General features: G+C 31.7%; 3 protein-coding genes across 3 annotated transcripts; all 3 read right to left on the reverse strand.

The window, feature by feature from the left end:
• Positions 1–1,477: 1,477 nt before the first annotated feature.
• On the reverse strand, positions 1,478–4,319 carry LOC111241966 (E3 ubiquitin-protein ligase Arkadia-like). The gene is made up of 3 exons (XM_022782764.1): positions 3,084–4,319; positions 1,779–1,922; positions 1,478–1,691 (listed from the first exon to the last, which is right to left on the reverse strand). Exons 1-3 carry the CDS (start codon positions 4,317–4,319, stop codon positions 1,527–1,529), a joined length of 1,545 nt encoding a protein of 514 aa, XP_022638485.1. The 3' UTR covers positions 1,478–1,526.
• A 9,103-nt stretch (positions 4,320–13,422) lies between these two features.
• Positions 13,423–15,289, reverse strand: LOC106766256 (probable E3 ubiquitin-protein ligase ATL45). Its single transcript, XM_022783052.1, has 3 exons — positions 15,280–15,289; positions 14,327–14,455; positions 13,423–13,628 (listed from the first exon to the last, which is right to left on the reverse strand). Exons 2-3 carry the CDS (start codon positions 14,408–14,410, stop codon positions 13,452–13,454), a joined length of 261 nt encoding a protein of 86 aa, XP_022638773.1. The 5' UTR covers positions 14,411–14,455; positions 15,280–15,289; the 3' UTR covers positions 13,423–13,451.
• Positions 15,290–15,862: 573 nt separating this feature from the next.
• Positions 15,863–19,646, reverse strand: LOC111242141. Its single transcript, XM_022784493.1, has 3 exons — positions 19,603–19,646; positions 16,733–16,765; positions 15,863–16,661 (listed from the first exon to the last, which is right to left on the reverse strand). The coding sequence occupies exons 2-3, from the start codon at positions 16,743–16,745 to the stop codon at positions 15,877–15,879; spliced, it is 798 nt and encodes a 265-aa protein (XP_022640214.1). The 5' UTR covers positions 16,746–16,765; positions 19,603–19,646; the 3' UTR covers positions 15,863–15,876.
• Positions 19,647–22,868: the final 3,222 nt, after the last annotated feature.

Consider the following 22,868-nt stretch of genomic DNA (forward strand, 5'->3'; position numbering starts at 1 on the left):
TATAAAGTTAATTGTGAATTCCTTCTAGATTTTCAAAAAAGACCGTTTTCTATTATTAGTCAATTTTTTTTAAATATTGTAAAAATATTTCACATACTTAGACTTTGAATTTTGATCTAAAATTTTTTGTAGGAGCTTCTCATGATATTTTGGTGCTTTGAATAAATTTTCAAGTCATTTGGAGTTGTGTTGAATATTTGAAAATGAAACTAACCTTCTTAAATGTGGGTTCAATGGAATAAAGTATTGTTGTTAGTGAAGGCGAAAAGACAATGTCCCTATGCTGCGAAACACCTTTCCACAAAACCAATAGGTCAAAATGAAAGAAAATCATACCTAAAGTAGTTCATCAACATGCATTTGTATAATATCAAAGAAAAATTATATGTGTTGGTCGCCAAAAGCTTTGTCTGAGAAGGGTTTGATTAGATAAGACAATTTCGTGCAAATATAAAGTGAATAATTTTCAACCTCCCATCTAAATTTCTAATGAATTAACTAACATATAACGTTTGAAAAAGTGATATTCTGAAATCTTATACATTTTTGACGTCTGAAATTAAGTCATTTGACGTCATATTTAAATATATTTTCAACTTCACATAAAAGATTTTTGTAAAATTTGTCTAATATGACGTTGAAAATTGAGAATTTCAATGTCTAATGATCATATAACGTTGAAAAATATAAATTTTGACGTTAAAATTGAATATTTATTTATAAAATTTTATTTTTTCATATTTTTACGTTAATTTTTTGTATTGTGATGTTGAACGCAATATCAAATTCTCGATGAAGATTATGATTTGATTTTTTAAGAGCGAGTTGTAATTTAGTTGCAGTATTGTTTTTAATTATATAATGTGTCCTAATTAATGAAATTCATCTAAAAGTATAACTGAAATAAATAAAAGTTCAAGATAGAATTGATTTCCAAATGTTATGATTTTAATTATATATGAGATTTTCTCATTTGATGTAAAATAAAATGTTACTTCTCCATGAATTTTAATAAAAACTAAAATAATTCAGTTAAAAGTAATTTTAAGCGAAGAAATACGTATTGAGCAAATAAAAAGTTCATCAACAGACGTAATGATGATAATTTGTTTCAGCAGAAATATAGGGAGGTTTTAAGGAAAAATATTTAGAATCTTTAATATTGCTTTTCGACAGAGGAGGGTGGTTAAGACTATTTATAAGTCTAAAATATGATAAATATTGGAGCTTCCTTTTTCAAATAGTGGGGCTTGCGGGTTAAGATGTTACCTAAGTAAGTGCATGGAATGTGATATAGAGAACGAAATTTGAAATCAAAACTATTAAGTAAGTAATTAAAATTATATATATTTATATATCCTATATAGCAAATATATAAAATTTGGAAAGTATTTTTAGAGTTGTAAAAGTTCAAACATTATATATCTCTGGAGTATGATAAATAGTATTTAGGTGTCCATGTGATGATTATTTATTATAAAAAAGTATTAAAAGCTGATAATATGTATTTCTCGCCTTTCAATTATTCAAAGTATATATAGTAGATTTGGGTGATTAGGCCTTTCCAACGCGGTTCTTCTGCAGACGGGGCAAAGATTCCTCTGCATGAGCCACTCTTTAATGCAATCAAAGTGAAACTTGTGAACACACGAATGCAGCTTCCCAATATCCTCTCCCCTGCAAAATTCTTCCTATAGAAACAAAAATTAATATATAAGATCAGTTATGGAAACATAATGAATGAACAAGATAAGAATGAATGAAGAAGTAGAGCTCACCAGACAGACGGGGCATTTTTCTTTAGTTTCTTCTGAGTCATCTCCATCAACCAAGAAAATCTCACGCTCCATCAACTGCATTATCGTTTCCAGACTCAGTCCCGTGAATGCTTGCGGCATCCCAAATACTACAGGGTGCTCAATCTGCGTCAAATAATACTTTTTAGATAGGAACTCAAAATGCATTGCTTCCTTTCTGTCTACACGTAAGTTGTAGGAACTTTTCAAAAGTTATTCTCAGAAGATAAATGATTGAAATTATAATTAAGAGGATGGCTATGTTAAATCATTATAAATCGTCTATATAGAATTTGAGTGTAAGAGCATGAAAATCTACCTCGATCCAAACAGTTCACTGGGTGAAAGCTAAATTAGTTACCAAATAAATTATGACGGTAAACAAACAAGAATTTATGCATCAAATAAATTATGACGGTAATAAAACAAGTATACCACTTTAATGTGCATCAAAGTTTTGTTCACTTTAATTGTACAAGAATTGTTTTGGACTGAAGGAACTTGATCGCGCCCTTCTGTTTTCATAGAGAGGGTATATAAAAATGAAAGAAATGACACTAGTTAATGGAGATTAATGTTCTTATCTTTCCTATTCACAAATTTTTCAACAAGCGTTCGTAGACTGTCATCTGGTCTTCAAAATTGCGTAGTCGAACTAAGTATGCATGGTTTTCGATAGGATCCGCATTGCTACAAACCATTGCATGAATTTCTACGATTAAAATATGTTTCTTTACGTTCCGTCACATAAATCATACACAATGTCCACAACAAATTCAAAGAACTTATAACAAAATTTATCATTCTTAGACAGATATGGCACTTCAACAACCATTTTCCACTGATTATTAACTAAATTATCTCGCAATATTCAGAAAGAACTTCAACAATAAAATATAACAGGGATAGACATATCCATTCCTACTATTCAACACGTTAAAAGAGAAAAATAATGAACTAAAAATATAATAAGCAATATACAATGATAAGAATCTTTTTTTTTTGTCAGCATAATTATAAGAAAAGTGATAAAAAAAATTAGAAGTGTCTGACAAATGCATGTTTGTGGTATATGGATGTAAATACATAAGAGCCAAATATAGATGAGGATTGTAAACTCTTCCTTTTATTTTAATTACAACTATAAAGCCACCAAATTTATATGTATTTTATTACCAAAATTTATATTGATCCCATATTCATATATGATATAACAACTACAATAATAATAATAATAATAATATTTGTATTACTTAATTATGTGAAGGTAAAAGGAATTGAACATACCTCAGATGGAAGCTCTCTTAGTGATTCCAGAGGAGGAAATTGTGGTATTGGCCTATGATGGTTCTGAGTGCCAGAATTCCTTGGTGGAGGAGAATGGTTCGTTCCTCGTGAGCCCTGTGGAAGAAACCAAGCTGTAGCGCTATCATAATCACGCAGAGGGTGGTACGTATTGGCTCCAGCATTACTAACTCTGCCACCATTGCCCATAATTCCAGGTAGTAATTGCAGTGGTTCCGGGGGTTCGAACTGACGGAGACCATAAAGGAGAGCCCTTCTAGTAGTATCTCGATCAATATCAACGTAAGGCCCGTTTGGTCGATAAGTGGATGTAACTACAGGACCAAACATGTCATTTCTATGTTCATAAAATGGAATCATATTATCGACTCTAGCGTGAGGACACGGAGAGGATATTGAGAGAGGAGCATTCCTCACGGTTAGGTTGTTAACGCTGGGGGCAGAAGAACTTGACATGAATGAACTACTGAGAAAAGATAGAGGCCGAACGGAATGTGAGGGTTGCAGAGGAAACAGTTGGGAATGTGATGAGGCTCCGTTCGCTTGGCTTGGTATCGGAGCATGATAACCTCTTCTTTCATCATCAGGCGTATTGGGTGGAAGAAAAGGTGTCCCTTCATTGTTTGGATTAACATGGCGGCCACGGAGGAATTGATGCTGTTGTTGCACCACAGAAAGTGATTGTGGTGACGGGTTCACATTGTTGTTAGCTCTCACCTGAGACTCGGTAGCAAGTCTTTTGACCTCTCCTGTCCCTTCACCCATGTTTGAACTTTCACCCCGATGAAATTCTCCAGAACCTCTTTTTCTTGGAATGCCTACTGAGTTTGAGTCGCTTCCATGCACGCTACGTGCAAGATTTGAACTTGGAAGCGCAGCAGAAGATATTGCTGGATCCTGACGGCTGAAACCAACGTGCAGACACAAGTCTACATTTTCCAGAGGATTTCCAGCAAGGGGCCTTGAAGAGAAAATGTTTGATTCCGGTGCTACAACATTAGGGGTTTCCTGAAGTGGAACATCAGTTGTGGCACCAATGTTGTCGGTACCTTGTTGAGGGAGATTCACTTCTGACTCCGGAAACGCTTCCTCAGTAGCAAAGAGAGGAAATAAGGGAAGTAGTCCCTCCTGTGTTTCACTAGGAAGGTGAGGCCTACAATAATTTTGATTGCTTGCATTACCTTGTCCAGCTGACCCACCTTCAACATGAGGGTTCATCGCGAAATTCACTTCTCAAGGTCGTATACTCAAAGTAAACTGGCTCACTAAACCTGATCAATTCCTAAACAACATACTATCAATTATCTTATACCAAAAAAAACTATGAAAATTATGTTTCAAGTGAATGTCATTAGTATAATAACAATTATGCCTAAACTGCCATATATATGTATATATATATTTATAAAATATATATTGACATCTAATTATAAATCATTCATTTAGTGATACAATAATTGAAGCTGTCACAGGCTATGGATAGAAATTCCCAACTAAAAAGTTTATATGAAGAATATAGTTCTTTTTTGCTCACAAGAAAAAGGAAAAAAAAAGTTCTAACGCAAGTAACATATATTGCTTATAAACAACACACATGTCAAGGACACAAAAGAGGTCACTCATTTGATCTATCATGTAGTTTATTATCAAAAAATTATTATAAAAATTTATTAACACGTCGGAGTCGCTGTTGCAATAATCCAAATCTCATTTATAACATACCAACTTTTTTCTATTCCAATCCAACGATAAATAAATTTTCTTCTGACATTTTTATTAATTTTGTAAAAGCTAAAATGTAAAATTGAGAATCGAGATTAAAGATTCCTTCTCTCTCCGACCGCAGAAAATTTGGAAATCAACCCAAACTGTCTAAATTCTTAATTTAAAATCATAGACTCACTCTGAATTTTATAATTTTAAAAAATAAAAGGTGAAATTAAAAAAAAAAAGTAATGAGAGTAGTATGATCTTAATTTTATTTTTGAAACATTTTTTATCTATAAGAATCAGAGCACCCTTTACTCAGCCGTAAAGTTTAATTTTGCTTTAAAAAAACATTGAAATACCAAACCGCGTAGGGCAAATCAATTTATAAGAATTAAAAATCAGATCTTTTTTCTGTTCGTAAAATCGGATCTTTTAAGACAGAATGAATGTTCAGATCAACGAAAATAGAACATGCAAAAGTGGTCTGAAACAAATAGATCCACGCACAAATCATAAACCCATTCCTAAAAAACCCAGAAGAAAAAAGAGGACAGAGAGATGAACAGGATATACCCACTGGATCTGCTGAAACAAAGGCACTGAGCAGCGAAAGTTGACAGCTTTGGTCTGTCACGCAATTTCTCTCACTCTGTGTCTAAACTGTGACAGATATGAACACTGAACAGTTAAGGCTGAGACTAATTCATTTATAAAAGACAAGCGATCAGGTTGAGTTTGGATTATCATAGGAACTCTCTTTTACGTTGATTTCGCTTATATAATGGAACGCGTTTGTTTCAGAAACGCATTTGAAGTGTGCTGACATGGAGCATAATTCAAAAAATGTTCCAAGAGCCATCCCCGTGTCACCTTTCTGCTTCTTCTTTTACACTCACAATTTCCCCTCACTATGCTACCTGTCAACGTTTCATTCTTTGGTGGTTTGAGAGACTTTTTGTAATTTGCTTTTTTTTTTTTTTATTTCGTCATGAAAATTCAGTCAATCAGGAAAAGAAAGAAAGCATTAATTTATTCATTTATTTCTTCTGTAAAATAAATTTAAATATATTATTTTTAATATGTTTAATTTAACTTCCTACAAGCATTTAATAGTTTCTTTATTGCTGTTTCTTTTTTCAACTAAAACTGTGTTTTTTTCTTAAAAAATTATATACTTCTTTCAGGAAGAAGGTGCAAACTTTTTTCCTTGTTCTCCGTTGAATTCATCCATTTTTCTGTATTTTAAATTTCAAACGATAGATTTGTTCTACAGGTTAAAAGCTGTTTCTGTTTTATTTCTTCTAAACAATCATTTACCTATAGTTTTCTCCTTTCTTAGTCAACTGTGCGGTCAAATTCTTTTAATAACTGAAATGGTAAATTGATTTACAAGAGTTTCTTTTCTATTTTAATTACTTATGTCATCATTTTTATTTTGAAAACAATATCAAAAGATCTTTGTATCTTGAGAACATTGTTAGATATAGCTTGGAAAGAGATTGAATCATAGACTTTGGTAGACTAGGATATAAGATCTTTAGTTAAAATACGAAAGATGAGTATAAATAATTTTTTTACTTGTATAAAAGCTTGTTCTAACTAGCGAGATTATTTTGTCATAAGGCGTTTAAGAGTTTTGTGGAGTTAGTGTACTATCGGTTTAATGTACTAACTAAAAATTATAATTTTTTACTCAATTATATATATATATATATATATATATATATATATATATATATTATAGGTATACAATATAACATAGTAAATTATCTTTTAATCTTTTAATACAAATTAAATCTTACACATGGATCACAAGTAAGTATCCAAAAACATCAGTTTCATTTTTTAATTGGTGTTTGAACCCAAATACTTGCCTTAAATATATGTGCTAAGAGCATTTTATGGTCACCGAAGAGAGGAATTGGATAGTTCTCTAGGTGGATGGGTTAATACAAGCTCAAAGGGAAAGGTGAGAATAATGAAAATAGCATAGTATATAATTTTGTGGACTGCTAAAAGTATAGATACAGAAAGTAAACTTGCTTATTCATATAAAGATAAAGTGTTATGTAAGGATATGTTGAAAACTAACATGCAAGTGAGATTTATGAGAAAGAAGTAAAAAATATGTCGTTGAAGATATTTACCAGGACTTATCAGGACATAGAAAATATTTTATTAGATACTAATAATTTATAGTTTATAAATTAGTATTTAAATTATTTATTACAGTACTTAATTATTTTTTGTCTCTAAAATTAATTGTTATTTAAGAATTTTTTACAGTGAAAGTCAACATTAAAACTATATATGCTAATTTATTAGTATGGACTCTTAAAAGACCTACTATTAGTAACATGAACCAAACTAATATTAATTCAACACTAAATTTTAAATTTATTTTTTAATGAAATTATTTTAGCATTAATGAAATTATTTTTGTTTTAAATTTTGTTTAATTCAGCGTATGCTGAGTAAAAGTATAGTTTAATATTTATATAGTTTGTGTTGGTTTTACCAACTCCTACGGACTTAAAAAAAAAGTTCTTGTATATCTCTCTATTTAATAGAATAAAGCATAAAAAATGTAATTAATTAAGAAGATGAGCGTAGATGAAAAAGTAATATGTCAAAAAAGACATTTTTATATCACTTAAAAAAGTTTTTTATACTGGTTTTAAAATTGGTATAAAGTAAGAAATATAAAATATATTCAATTTTTATATCAGTTTTAGAATTGATACAAAAGTCTATTTTTTGTATTAATTAAATGCGTAACCGGTAAAAAAAATATTTGAAAAAATAAAATCATTATTTCCAATTTTTGACACAGCAAAATAAGCAAACACTTGGTGTGCCTTTAAGTCTTTTCTCTCAAGTCACGTTTCCACCATTCTATTATGAAAAAACACTAAATTTGTGCCACAATAAATAACTAATCAACAACATTCTCCAATCCAAGTACAAACTTTTCTGTCTAGTCTAGAAGGTGGTGTAGATCGAAGCATGAACTTGAAATCATCGTTTCTCGTGCACACAAATATGGAGGGAACTGAGCAGCACAAGAATATGAAGAAGTTGAGTGAAAATAGATGATACATTCAGAGTACCAAACTAAGCAAGATGCAGTGAAAACAAAGTACCAAACCAGGGAGGACAAAGCTACCGGGAGTTTAGCTATGTCATATCAGTCTAAGGAAAAGCAAAAGTATAAAATTGAAGCAAAATAGCTGCTTATAGTACAACTATAAATACATTGACAACTCCCATTTTTTACTATAAGGGAATGGAATGCAGAAGTAAGACATCTGCTGTTGTTTTTATCTCAATCTTAGTAAGCTGTAACTACCTTGACATATCAACTCAGATTGTAGGTAAATTTTTGAAGAGTAATGGTATGTCTTTTATTGGTTATGTTGAGTATTAAAGTGTAATGCAAATTCTAGAAGAATGTAGAAGTACCTTAGATAGTAGAATTCAAATGTAATACAAGTTCTAGAATGTTGTAGAAAAGTCTAAGATAGGAAGAAAAATCAAGAATAGTTTACATGTGTGAAAGTCTAGAACATCCCACATAAGTTATGGCTAGTATGCTTTAGAATATTCTATGGGTCTATAAATACCCATGAACTCTACCATTTCATGCAAAGTAGACAAGAAGCCAACATCTACAACAACTAAGACAACTCCAACACTTTTTCCAACTACTACTACATTATACTATCTCCACATTTTTTCTACATTTTCTCTACCTCATCAACTATTCCTTTCACAACCTCAATATACTAACAGTGGTACTAGAGCTACGTTTGGTCATCTACTGGGCGTAGATAAAAATTTTCAACTACCTTAAACAAAACTATAACTCATTGTACTACCTCAAAAATATTTTCTCAACTCATGGCTACTACCAATCAAACATCATCAATTTTAGTACCTACTTTCACAAGAGAAAATTATGATTTCTGGAGTGTCAAAATGAAGACATTCTTCCGCTCTCAGGATTTATGGGACATCATAGAAGAAGGATTCACTATTCCAGAAGACACCTCCACTCTTACTGCAACTCAAAAGAAGGAGTTGAAGGAAAACAAGCAGAAGGATTCAAGGGCTTTATTTGTTNTTCAACAAGCAGTTGATGACACAATTTTTCCAAGGATAATTGGTGCCACCAGTGCAAAGCAAGCTTGGAACACAATACAAGAGGAGTTTCAAGGAAGTGACGAGGTACGCAATGTTAAACTTCATTCTCTAAGACGAGAGTTTGAATTATTAAGAATGAAAGAATCTGAGACCATCAAAGACTACTATTCTAGAATAAAAGAAATAGTTAGTCAGATGAGAGCCTATGGAGAAAATATTCTTGACAAAAAGATCGTTGAGAAAATTTTAATTTCTATTCCCCAAAAATATGATGCAATCGTAACTGCGATTGAACAAACAAAAGATTTGGCTACATTATCAGTAACACAACTAATAGGCTCTCTTGAAACTTATGAACAAAGATTGAAAAGGCATGAAGAAGACTCGGTTGAAAATTCCTTTCAATCAAAACAAAAATTGCGTTCTCAGAAAGAATATGAAGGAAATAAAAGTAAAGGAGAAATTTATAGAAATAAAGAAAATTCTAGAAGCTTCTCTATGACTCATCAAGGAAAATATCCTCCATGTGGCATCTGTAAAAAGACAAGTCACTTGGAAAAGGATTGTTGGCATCATGGAAAACCTCAATGCCACTATTGCAAGAAATTTGGTCACATAGAAAAGTATTGTCATAATAAAAATAAGCATCAAGCAAACTTTGCAGAAGAAGATAATAAGGATAAACTCTTATTCTACGCCAATCAAGAATCTCCTGGTGGAGAAGGAAGTTGGTACTTGGATAGTGGATACAGCAATCACATGGCGAAAGTTCAAAGCATCTTCAAAGACATTGATAAATCTGTCAATGTCAAAGTTCGGCTAAGAAATGGCACCACAATAGAGTCTCGAGGCAAAGGAACTGTCATGGTGGAGACAAAGAAAGGTACGAAATTCATCAAGGATGTTTTACTAGTTCCTAATCTTAAAGGAAATCTTCTAAGTATTGGCCAAATGATGGAGAATGGATATTCTCTTCATTTTGAGAAAGATACATGCAAAATTTATGATAGTAAAATGATAGAAATTGGCCAAGTAAAAAAGGAGAAGAGAAATAGAAGCTTTCCTATAAGCTTCAAACCTGGAACTAATATTGCCATGAAGGTAGAAGTTGATGACTCATGGCTTTGGCATAGGAGATTTGGCCACTTCAACACACATGCCTTAAAGCTTCTATATCAAAAAAACATGATGAGAGATCTTCCATTCTTGAAGGAGAATAATGAATCATTCGAAGGATGTCTCCTCGGAAAACAACACCGATTACCATTCTCAACAGACAAAGCATGGAGAGCAAAAGACTTAATTATTGGAGTTGATACATACTGATGTTTACGGACCAATGAGAACGCCTTCACATCACAACAACAGGTATTTCATCCTCTTCATTGATGACTTCTCTAGAATGACATGGGTCTATTTCTTAAAGGCAAAATCAGAATTCTTCGGCGTATTCAAGAAATTCAAGGCCCTTGTTGAGAAGCAAAGTGGAAAACAAATAAAAGTACTTAGAAGTGATCGTGGCAAGAAGTACACATCTCACGAGTTTGACAAATTTTGTGAAGATGAAGGCATAGAGCGACAACTTACAGTTGCATATATTCCACAACAAAATGGTGTGTCAGAGAGAAAGAATCGCACAGTTATGGAGATGGCAAGATCAATGCTAAAAGAGAAAAACATGCCTAAGACTTTTTTGGCTGAAGCAGTCTACACTACAGTTTACATTCTAAACAGATGTCCAACTAAGGCAGTCCAAGACAAGACTCCTATTGAAGCTTGGAGTGGGAGAAAGCCATCAGCAAAACACTTACGAGTATTTGGGTCTATCTGCTACATACATGTTCCTGATCAGAGGAGGCACAAGCATGAAGACAAGACTATACAAGGAATATTCTTGGGATATAGCACACAGTCAAAAGGCTATCGAGTCTACAACCTACAAACAAAAAAGCTCATCATCAGTCGAGATGTTGAAGTTGATGAAAATGCTTCTTGGAATTGGGAAGAAGAAAAAGTTGATAAAAGCAACATTTTACTTCCAGTGCAGCAATCTCAAGAAGAAACTCGAGAAGAAGCAGAAAATCCAGGTACGCTTTCTCCACCTCCACAACAACAAGATTCTTCACCTGAATCTAGTCTAAGAAGAGTAAGGTCTTTGGCAGACATATATGAAACTTGCAATATGGCCATGATTGAGCCTAACTGTTATGAAGAAGCATCAAAGCAAGAAGTATGGGTCAAGGCTATGGAAGAAGAGATTAAGATGATTGAGAAAAATAACACTTGGGAACTCGTAAATTGCCTTCATGGAAAAGACATCATAGGAGTGAAATGGATATATAAAACAAAGCTTAATCCTGATGGAACTATACAAAAGCACAAAGCAAGATTGGTCGCTAAAGGATACTCATAACAACCAGGAATAGACTACAAGGAGACATTTGCTCCAGTTGCTCGCTTAGATACAATTAGAGTCTTAATAGCTCTTGCAGCACAAAAAGGATGGAACATCTATCAACTAGATGTCAAATCANCCTTTCTAAATGGAGTNNTCGAAGAAGAAATTTATGTTGAACAACCACAAGGNTTCATCAANAAAGGAAATGAAGGCAAAGTACTAAGACTAAAAAAGGCATTATACGGCCTAAAGCAAGCTCCTCGAGCATGGTATAACAAGATTGATAAATACTTCATNGATCAAGGATTCAGGAGGAGCAAGAGTGAGCCAACACTATATATTAAGGCACAAGGTCAGTACCATCTCATTATCTCTTTATATGTCGATGATCTTATCTATACAGGAAACAATATAGAGATGATGAAAGAATTTAAAGAAGACATGATGAAGACATTTGAAATGACCGACCTTGGCTTAATGAACTATTTCCTCGGTATAGAGGTGAAACAACAAAAAGAAGGCATATTTATCTCTCAAAAGAAATATATTGAAGCTCTACTAAAGAAGTTCAACATGAATGGTTGTAAACTTGTCACTACTCCATTGGTGGTAAACGAAAAACTACAAAAAGATGATGGAGCACAAGAGGCAGATGCATCACGCTACAGGAGTTTAATTGGAAGTCTCTTATATCTCACAGCCACACGACCATACATTATGTATCAAGATTTATGCAAAAGCTAAGTCAGATTCATTATGGAGTAGGAAAAAGAATTTTAAGATATCTACAAGGCACAAAGGAGTTTGGCATATGGTATAAAACTATGACTAACTCAAGGATGATTGGCTACATAGATAGTGATTGGGCAAGATCAATGGACGATATGAAGAGTACATCAGGATACACTTTCTCACTAGGATCTGGTATTTTATCTTGGGCATCAAAGAAGCAAGCAACCGTGGCATAATCAACAGCAGAAGCAGAGTATGTAGCAGCTTCTGAAACCACAAGTCAAGCAATATGGCTACGAAGAATACTTGAAGAAATGGGTGAACCACAAGATGGACCGACTATTATTTATTGCGACAACAAACCGGCAATAACAATAGCAAAAAATCCAGTCCATCATCAAAGAACAAAACACATAGCCATTAAATATCACTTCATTCGAGATGAAGAGACAACTAAACAAATTCAACTCGAGTACTGCCCAACAGAAGACCAAATTGCAGATATCTTTACGAAGGCATTACCACGACCAAGATTTGAACTACTACGCACTATGATGGGAGTTACCGAATTTGCATTAAGGAGGAGTATTAAAGTGTAATGCAAATTCTAGAAGAATGTAGAAGCACCTTAGATAGTAGAATTCAAATGTAATACAAGTTTTAGAATGTTGTAGAAAAGCCTAAGATTGGAAGAAAACTCAAGAATAGTCTACATGTGTGAAAGTCTAGAACATCCCACATAAGTTATGGCTAGTATGTTTTAGAATATTCTATGGGTCTATAAATACCCATGAACTCTACCATTTCATGCAAGTAGACAAGAAGCCAACATCTACAACAACTAAGACAACTCCAACACTTTTTCCAACTACTACTACATTCTACTATCTCTACATTTTTTCTACATTTTCTCTACCTCATCAACTATTCCTTTCACAATCTCAATATACTAACATTGAGAACATTCTAGACCTAATGCAATTCAAAAACATTATATGTATATATGTATGAATGGATTACAATACCTTAAGTATTCTATTATAAATATATATTTGAGCTAGTAGCATAGTTCGAAGGAACTTTTATTTAAAAACATAGATGAGTGAAACTAGATATGTGAAAAACGTGAGATAAAAAAATAACTACCACATATATATCAAATTTATCAATAAGTGAAATTTAAACATAGATAATGAAGTTTTCCATATATAAACGAATAAAAAAGTTTGTTCATTTTCCACCATCAAACTTGGTGAAATTATTTTGCATAGAATCCACTTTATTCTATCAATTCATAATTCTATTCTTCCAAACAACCGTCTCTTCTTCTTCCGACCGATTTCAATTCATATGTTCCGAACACACCATTAAAGAAAGAAATAACCATATTCTACATTTGGGCTGGTCAGATGCCTTTGCAATGCAACTCTTCTGCACACGGGGCAAAGGTTCTTCTGCAGGAGCCACTGTTTGATGCAATCAAAGTGAAACTTGTGATCACATAACTGCATCTTCCCGATTTCCGATCCCTTGTCAAAGTCTTCCTATAGATGGAAACAAAATTGTAAAAGGAAGGTAAAAGATATGAACATGAACACAATTTTCACAAAAAAAAAAAGAGAGTTAAGAAAATAGTGACCTAAGAAGAAAAGAATACTATTTATATCACAGAAAATAATAGTCTAACTGGTTAATAGATGTTGGAATGATAAATTAATTTTGTGTTTTGGACCTATAAGATAAAAGTTGAAGATTAGAAAAGACCTAAATATAATTCTAAAAAAATTCTATTTAAAACTATTTTAGAATGAAATATAAAAATATCTAAAAAGTAATTTATCTATAATATGTTTCTAGACAAGTCCTAATAATGTTTAGAATCTAGAAATATTTTATAAAGTTTTAGAGAATGAATAACTTTTTGATTAATATTATAGTGATAAGATCCTAATTATTGATTGAGAATGTACTGTTAGTATAAATATGAGTGATTGAATTATAAATAATCAAGTCAAACAAAATTAAAAGCACTCGATATTACAATAAGTTTTTCTCTTTCTCAAAACATTCTAACTACTCCCAATTTTTACACATTTCCTTCAGCTTCTAAAGTTTTATCTTACCAATAGGATGGTAGAAATGAGATGTGGAAATATTTATCTTCTAAAATATCATTAAAGAATTTAATGTATCCGAGATAATCTCTCCAAATGACTATGAATGGAAGTGTATCATAACTCACCAAACAGATGGTGCATCTTTGTGGATGCTCTAGCGAGCCATCTCCATCAACATCCACCAAAATCTCACGCTCCATGTGCTGCATGATCGTTTGGAGACTTAGTCCTGTAGATGGTTCAGGGTTCTCTATCTGCTTCAAATAAGAATTTTTAGAGCAATAATCATGTCAAGTATATTATTCTAAACTACAATGAAATCTACTCCTCACTAGGAAAATAAGTGTGAATAATTGCTTCCCCGCGAACTAGAATTTAAAAAACATGAATGAAAAAGACAAGCGCTACTATCTACTACGATGAGATATAGGAAGGGTACACTATATAAACAGAAGAAGAGTAAAAAAAAAAAATAAAGAGAGATATATATGTTATGAAAAGAAGATAACATGAGATAAATTAGAAAAGAGATTAAAAACATAGATCAGAAAATGAAGGCGTGTATATAATATTAGTGACTCCATCTCATACCTCTGTAACACGAATGGTAAAGGAACATCAAGTCTCACAGGATATAGACAGAAGACATGTTTTGTTTAATTACAATTATTAAAAGTGACAAATTTAAAAGCAAACCGAATATCATTATGAACCCTAAGACACATTGAATATTAATTAATGACCTCATCCGGATACTATAGTAATACAGGTTTGAGGAGTAAAAACAGAAAATAAAGAAAAAAAAAACAGTAGAAAGAACGTGATAGATGAGATAAATATATATGGTTAGAATAAAAAGAAAAATGATAAAAATTATGGTGTAAAAATGAAAAAACAAGTCTACAATATTTATTTATTTTTATGATAAGTTATGTTTATAGCATCCATAAGTCAAAATGGTTTTGAAAGGTATCTCGGTTAATCGTTATAAAATGTTCTAAAAACACGATATACTTAAGGTTAAACTTGTTCCATCATATATTTGTGAAAATACATTACAAAATTGTAGAAAGTCTACCTCAAAGATTAGACCGCCACCATTGCTTAGAACATCCAAGATAGCTCGAACCTGTATGAAAAAAATAAATAAATAATGTATATATAAACAAAAAAGCTAAATTAGTTACCAGATAAGTTTATACGGCAAATAAAAAAAAGGAATCGCCAAAGTGAAAGAGTGATACTGTTTTCAATTTAAAAGTATGTTCAAAATGTGTAATAATCAGTCAACATATATATACGACTTTAATGCATCAAAATTTGTTGATTTTAATTATACAAGAAATTTTCTTGACTGAATTAAGGAAACTCGATAATGTAATTCTGTTGTCATGGATGGTATAGAAAAAAAAATAAAGAAATATAAGACTAGTTGTTGAAGAAATAAGCTTTCATGAGTGTGCATTATAATGTGGACTGAGAATTTATGACTAAATCATCTCACTGTTTTCACAAAGAATTTTAACAATAATAAACAAGATAAGCATGCATTGACACTTACGGTTTAATATAGAGTGATAAATAAATTAAGTAGTTAATTGCATGTTTGTGATATATAAACCTCTAGGGAAAGACCCGACTGTCAGGGTGTGTAAAGTGAGACTAAAAATTAGGGCTAGTAAGAAGGTAAAAGCATTGAGCGTACCTCAGTCGGAAGCCTTGCTCTCATCTCAGGAGAAATAATATTGGGTGGAAGTGCAGATGGTAGTGTTTGCTGAGAAGTTTGATTGTTCTGAGTGCGGGAACTGCTTCTTGCAGCATAATGGTTCATTCCTAGTGTGCCCTGTGGCGGAGCCCTAGTTGAAGTGCTACCATGTTCATAAAACGGAATTATAATATCAACTCTTGGGTGAGGACAGCGGCTGAGAGGGGTAGTCCTCACGGTTACACCGCTCACAGTGGTGGTAGCAGTACCCGGAAAAGATGTAGGCTGAACAGAACGTAAGCGTTGGTGAGGATGTGCAGCATTAGAAGCTCTTCTCCCAGTATCAGTATTCTCGTTTCTGTTAGCACCGGTATTGGGTGGTGGAATGGGTGTTCCTGTATTGGGTTGGCTCACATTAATGTTGTTAGCTCCAACCCCAGACTCAGTAGCAAGCCTTTTAGGCTCTCCTGTCTGTTGTTGACCCATGTTTGAACTTTCACCCTGGTAAAATTGTCCAGAACTCCACATGTTTCTTTTTCTTGGAATGTTCGCGGTGTTCGAGCTGCTTCCAACATGGAAGCTTGAAGAGGACATGTTAGAATCCAGTGCTACAGCATTAAGGGTTTCATGAAGAGGAGCACCATTGTTGTTTTCACCTTGTTCAGGGAGATTCACTTCTGCCTCACCAAGTCCTTCTTCAATGAGCCCTTCCTCATTTTGGTTGTTTTCGCTAGCTTCTCCAACTGAGCCGCCACCTTCAACAAAAGAACATCAAATTATTAAAGAGTTTTCACAAAGAAAATGTTCGATAGAGGAATGATTTCACCTTCAGGATTCATTGTTCCGAAAGTCACTACACCTGCATCAATCCAAAGAAAATACTATTAAAATTCTTAACTCATGACTATTATGCTATAAGTGGCACTGCTGCAAAGCAGCAGCTTCTCCATGAAATGATTATCATTTATCCTATTCAAAACAAAATGGTATTTTAAATGCATCACTGGAAAAAAAAATCTTAAAATGGATTGAATATATTTTAAATTCCTGTAAATATAAGAACTATTTCATGCGCAGTCCTATAATAGATTGAATTATATATCTCTAATTAAAAAAATCTTAAGAAACAGGGACAGAGAATTTTAATCTGTTCCCACCTGATAAATGATATCCCAACACATTTGAACAAATGTTGTATGTAAACTATGAATATACAAATATATTTTTAGATGAACGAAAGCCTATAAACTACGATGCCCAGTTGGAAGTATTTTTAATCTTCTTAACACCAGTTCGAGCTCTTAGTATAATAATAAATGTCTTAAATTTGGTATATAAAATCTTCTATAGATCATTCATTAACTTTTATAATAATTGAAGCTGACACAGTGTATGGATAGAAATATACAACTACGTGTATATGAAGGAGATATGTTCTTGCGACAAGTAATAATATATTTCTTAATAACACATAGGAAATCCCAAAGCTATGTGCCCACACACGATGTTAAGTACAAAAAAACAGGTCCGAATAAGTTGTTTTTAAACTAAACTTATATTTTTAGAATAAATAATTTTAAAATAACTATTTATTTAAGAGGCAAAGAATATTTACTTATTAAAATAAGAAGAAAATTACTTATTTTTGAAATAAAAAGATTAAAAAAACAGAAACTGAAAACCTCATTGTTTATTAAATAAATACTTACTTAAAAAACATGAAAACAAAAAACTCGTCAAAAACTTGACAGAATGCCCTCTATACAACTTTTTTCTTTCCCTACTAGTTCTATGTCCATCATTAAGGCGCATTAATCATCTGATATAAAGAAATACAATATATTCATATGTGTTTTAAAATACATTATTATTTGTTTTTATTTTTTAAATATAATTATTATTTTATAAAATTCACATGTTTTATAAACCTGTAATTCAGACAGGTTTAAACTTTAATTTTGTGTAATCAAAATCAAACAAGAAAAAAAAATGTCTACATTTAATTTAGATAATAATATACTTTTATCTGAAAAATTTGATTTCACAATTTTTAGATTATTTAATGGGAATAAATTCATTTTTATTTACCTACACTAGTAAAAAAAAGTGGATTTTAATGCATCATATACGCTTCGGTTATAAAAAACCGAAGCGTATCAAATCGCGGTGGCGTTTTTGTAATTTTAGTGAAACTATATACTTCGGTTGCTTAGAAACCGATATTTAAAGGGGTATATTATCTCGGTTCTCTGACTAACCAAAGCAGAAAACTTTGCCTTTCACTGCAAATCAGTCTTTTCACGTGACAGGTTTTTCGAAATAAGACATACTGCCTCGGTTCTTAGTAGAACCGATGCTGTAGGGCCTTTTTGCATCGATTTAACCACGAACCGATGCATATAGTGTGAAATAATTTCAAATTTGGCATTTTGAAATTTTTTTCCAATATTTTCTGAGGAGTATATGCCTCAGTTCTTTTCCTTAACCGAAGTAATAGCCTCTGTGTAAGTTCAAATTTAGAACACTAAACACGAACGTATTTTCTTGCGCAGTGTTCTTCCTCTTCCCTTTTGCGCCTCCAAAGAAGTTCCTCTCCGCACCATCGCTGCTCCACCACCGCCATCGTCGTCATGTTGTGGTGTCGTCTCATTCGTGTCTGCACCGTCACTGCATCGCTATCGTCTCGTTGTGGTGTCGTCTCCTTTGTGTCTCCACCGTCGTTGAACCGCTACACCGCCATTGTTATGGTCTCGTCGTGATGTCATCTCTTTCGTGTTTGAATTATTTATATTGTTTGACACAATTTTTTTTAATGTTAATTTCAAATAAAATTTAATTAAAATAACTAAATAAAAATGAAAGATTAATTTAGTCTAAATTTTTGTAAATGAACTAATTATAATTTTTATTAACAATTAAAAAATTAAAATCATTTTAATCTTTTAATAAACGACCTATTAAGTTAATTTTGGTCAACCAGAAAAATAAGACTTAATTTTAAAGGAAAGAAATTAGTTCATGACTAAGGATTGAAACCACATATAATTATATAAGATCATAATCCAATTTCATTAAATCCTGTAGTCATGATTCAATAACTACTTTGTTTTCATTCCGACATTTTATTATTATTTTTTTTTAAAATCAAAACATAAAATTTATATATCTTTCCTACCGTAGAAAATCTTCTTCGGAAATCGAGTGACATTGCGCCAATCCTGATCTACCATCTTAGAGTCTCTTTTACTCAATTTTATTATTTAAACATAAAAAACATATTGTTTATAAAAAAAGAAAAAAACGTCTTTATGTTGAAAAACGAGAATTTCTCTTTAAAAATAGACAAGTAAAATAAACATAAAAAACAAAAGTAATCAGGTAGTTTGATCTAAATTTTATTAAATATGATTTTGATCTATATATAATAGAACTATAGTATCCTTCAATCTAAGCGATAAAACTTTATTTTTCTTTAAAAAACATGATTGACAATCGAAAACCCCACATAATCGATTAATAGAAAAACTAAAAAAAAATAAATCATCAGCTTTTTTATCAGTAAAATCAGAACGATGAATGTCCAGATGAACAGAAAATAAAGCATGCATGTAGATGTCAAAACCCATTTTGAAAAGAAAAAAAAAATGAACAAAATCAGTAAATTGCATATAAAAAAGGATAGAGAGAAGAGGATACCCAGTAGATCTGCAGAAACAGGGAATTGAGCAGCAAAAGTTGATTCACTGTGTCTGAGTGAAGTGGGAAGGCTGAGACAACTTTCATTTATAAAGAGAATTAATGAGTGTGATTTTGGATTATTGTGTAGAAATTCTCTTTCTTACGTTGATACGGAAGTGAAGCATCTGTCACCATTCTTTCAACCTCTTTCACTCTTCCAGCTACATGTATTTGGTTGTTTCTGAAAGAGTTTAACTCCTCCCTATTCTTCGTTTCTTTTTTTCAGGAAAATATGAATAATAGACAGAAAGCAATAAATATACCCAGTTACTTCTTTTATTAAACAATTTAAATATATTATTTTCAATATATTTCATCGTAACTGACACAAGCATTAATACTTGTATTTATGCCTTTATGCGTTGTTTAAAACTGGGTATGGGACTGGCTTTAATGACGCCTACACAATTAATTAGATCAAGGTTGATATTTTGGAATGTAGTTCTTCCATTTTGTACTATGTAATAATAATAATTTTGTTATTTAAATTTTTTATATCTATAAATTAAGCCATTTAATTATATAAAAGTAATTGTTCCTACCACTCTAATAAGATAAAATCATGATAAAACTTCAGTCTCTAAAATGAATAATACTTCATGTAATGATTAATCCTAAAGATAATTAAAATTAAATTTTATATAATTAAGCGTGTTTTTAATATATATATATATATATATATATATATATATATATATATATATATATATATATTATAAAAAACAATTAGTGGATCGGCATTAAGTAGTGGATAACTTAGGTTATCTTAATTATTTTTAGAAAATTATAGATGAAGCAAAAATTGACAAATTATTTAAAATTTACCTCTTTTTAACAATTTTTAACAGATGTAGTTGAATTTTATTTTTTTAAATTCCGTATAACTAATTATTTGCATTCTAAATTTTAAACAAAAGTATGATGCTTGAATTTCGATTGAAAAATTAATTTGAATTGAAGAGATAGAATTGAAAACAGAAAACAATTTGATATAAGGTTTAAATTAATTGGAATTTGAAATGAATTATATTTTTAACTAATTTGAATTTTTCAGAAGGTATTAATTTCATTTTTATTTAATTAATGATTTTGTCTTTATGTTTATCAAAACATAATTACATCAAATAGGAGTAATAAATAAGTAATAAATAAATTTGTCCTGAGTAATAAATAAGTAATAAATAAATCTGTCCTATCGAGTATTGTTGTAACATGCATGAATTCTGGGGTTGACTAAATATATATATATATATATATATATATATATATATATATATATATATATATATATATATGATAAATATTTGATTTTTTTAATTGAACATGAAAATGAAAATAAAAATTGAGTATATACATATCGATTTTGTTCTAGTGTGTGAAAATAGTATATATGGACTTAAGGTCCATGATGTTTAAACCTTTCAAATAAAAAATACTTTAAGTTTATTTTTAATTTTTTTTATATTCTTGTAGTAAAAGTTTTCGAGAGTGTTATACTCTTATTATAATCCTTTTGCTACACAATTTTTTCTTTTTTTTCTAATTGGTTGACTTGTTCTACATTTATAAAATTCATTAATATATTTAAGATATTTTCTTTCCTATCAAAACTTGTGTGTAATTTATGTTTAAACGGTATAATTATTTGACTCTCAATTATAAATGTTTAATATCACAAACTCTTTATTTATTAGATAATTTAAAAAAAGTTAAATATGTTTTTAGTCCTTATACTTTGGGGCGATTTTGGGTTTAGTCCATTTTTAAACTAAGGTACAATTTAGTCCTTCAACTTTAGAAAACTCTGGTTTTAGTCTTTTTTTACCAATTTTTTTTTAACTTTATTTGTTGTTTCAAACGCGTTTCTCATTTAACATTGAAGAAAAAATGTGTCAAACAGTATAAACAATCCAAATGCTATAATGAAACGTGCTTGAAACAACAAATAAAGTTAAAAAAATTTGATAAAAAGGACTAAAACCAGAGTTTTCTAAAGTTGAAGGCATAAATTGTACCTTAGTTTGAAAATGGACTAAAACTAAAATCGTCCCAAAGTATAGGGACTAAAAACATATTTAACCCTATTAAAAAAACTTATCTTTTTTATTATCATTGATCATTAACTTTTGTTTCATTTGAAAAACTTTTGTAAAATTAGTCGTGATATTGGAAGCACAAATGAAAATGGAGTAAGAGTTAATGAAATTCAAGAAGAAAAGTGTTAAAGAGATAGATGCCTTATGGTAGGAGAATGTCGGTTTGAGAAGGAAGGTTGAGGCCAAAGGAGTAACTGACAAGGGGAAGGAGAAGGAAATCATCGAAAATGGAGGGTCAGTGCATAAGGTTACATCTCTTCTTCGCGTTATGCGTGAAGCTGAAAAGGAAAGTGACGATAAAATTGGAGGGGCAACAAACAACTCTTTAGCAACATGAGGAAATTTCTGACACCCCTTTACTAATGGCATCACAAATATCCCACTTTTTAAGCAGTGAAAGGCTTTGACACTAGATCGATTTGATGGAAGCATTGATCCAGATGAGCATGTCATCACATACATTACCCAAGTTAGTCTATACTCAACTAATGATATCGTTATGTGTAAGGCCTTTCCTACCACCTTGAGAGGAGTTGCTCTAGAGTGGTTTACTTATTACCCCTATACTCCATCAATTGCTTTGACATCTTAACATCATCCTTTACGACACAGTTCATCACTTGTCGTCACCATCATCTCACCTCCCTAAATTTTCTCAATGATAAGCAGGAGAAAATGGAATCCCTATGAACCTTCACTGACGAGTTCAACAAGGTAGCCTTGAAGATCAGGAACTGAATCCTGAATTAGTTTTGCATTACAAGATCATGACTAGGGATGACAATGGGTCGGGTCGAGCACGGATAGTGTGATACTCGAACCCGACCCACATGTAAAAACTGTACCTGTTACCCACCCCACTACCCGCTGGGTACCCGCATTAAAAAAACCCGTGGGTTTTTTTCAATCCGCTGATACCCGTTGGATAGCCATTTTTTAATAATGTGTGCATTATCCAAGCCCAATAGCCCAAACTCTATTTTTTTTAGAGAGAGAAACGTTAAGATTTTGGCTTTAGGGATTCCCTCCTTTCACCCTGACCCTTGTACTGTTTCGTATTCTAGAGTAACTCTAAACTTGAATTCAAACCCACTCTGCCATGCCTGCTCTCAAGAAGCGAACCCTAAC

This window comes from Vigna radiata, chromosome 7 (assembly GCF_000741045.1).
Source record: "Vigna radiata var. radiata cultivar VC1973A chromosome 7, Vradiata_ver6, whole genome shotgun sequence".
Lineage (NCBI taxonomy): Eukaryota > Viridiplantae > Streptophyta > Magnoliopsida > Fabales > Fabaceae > Vigna > Vigna radiata.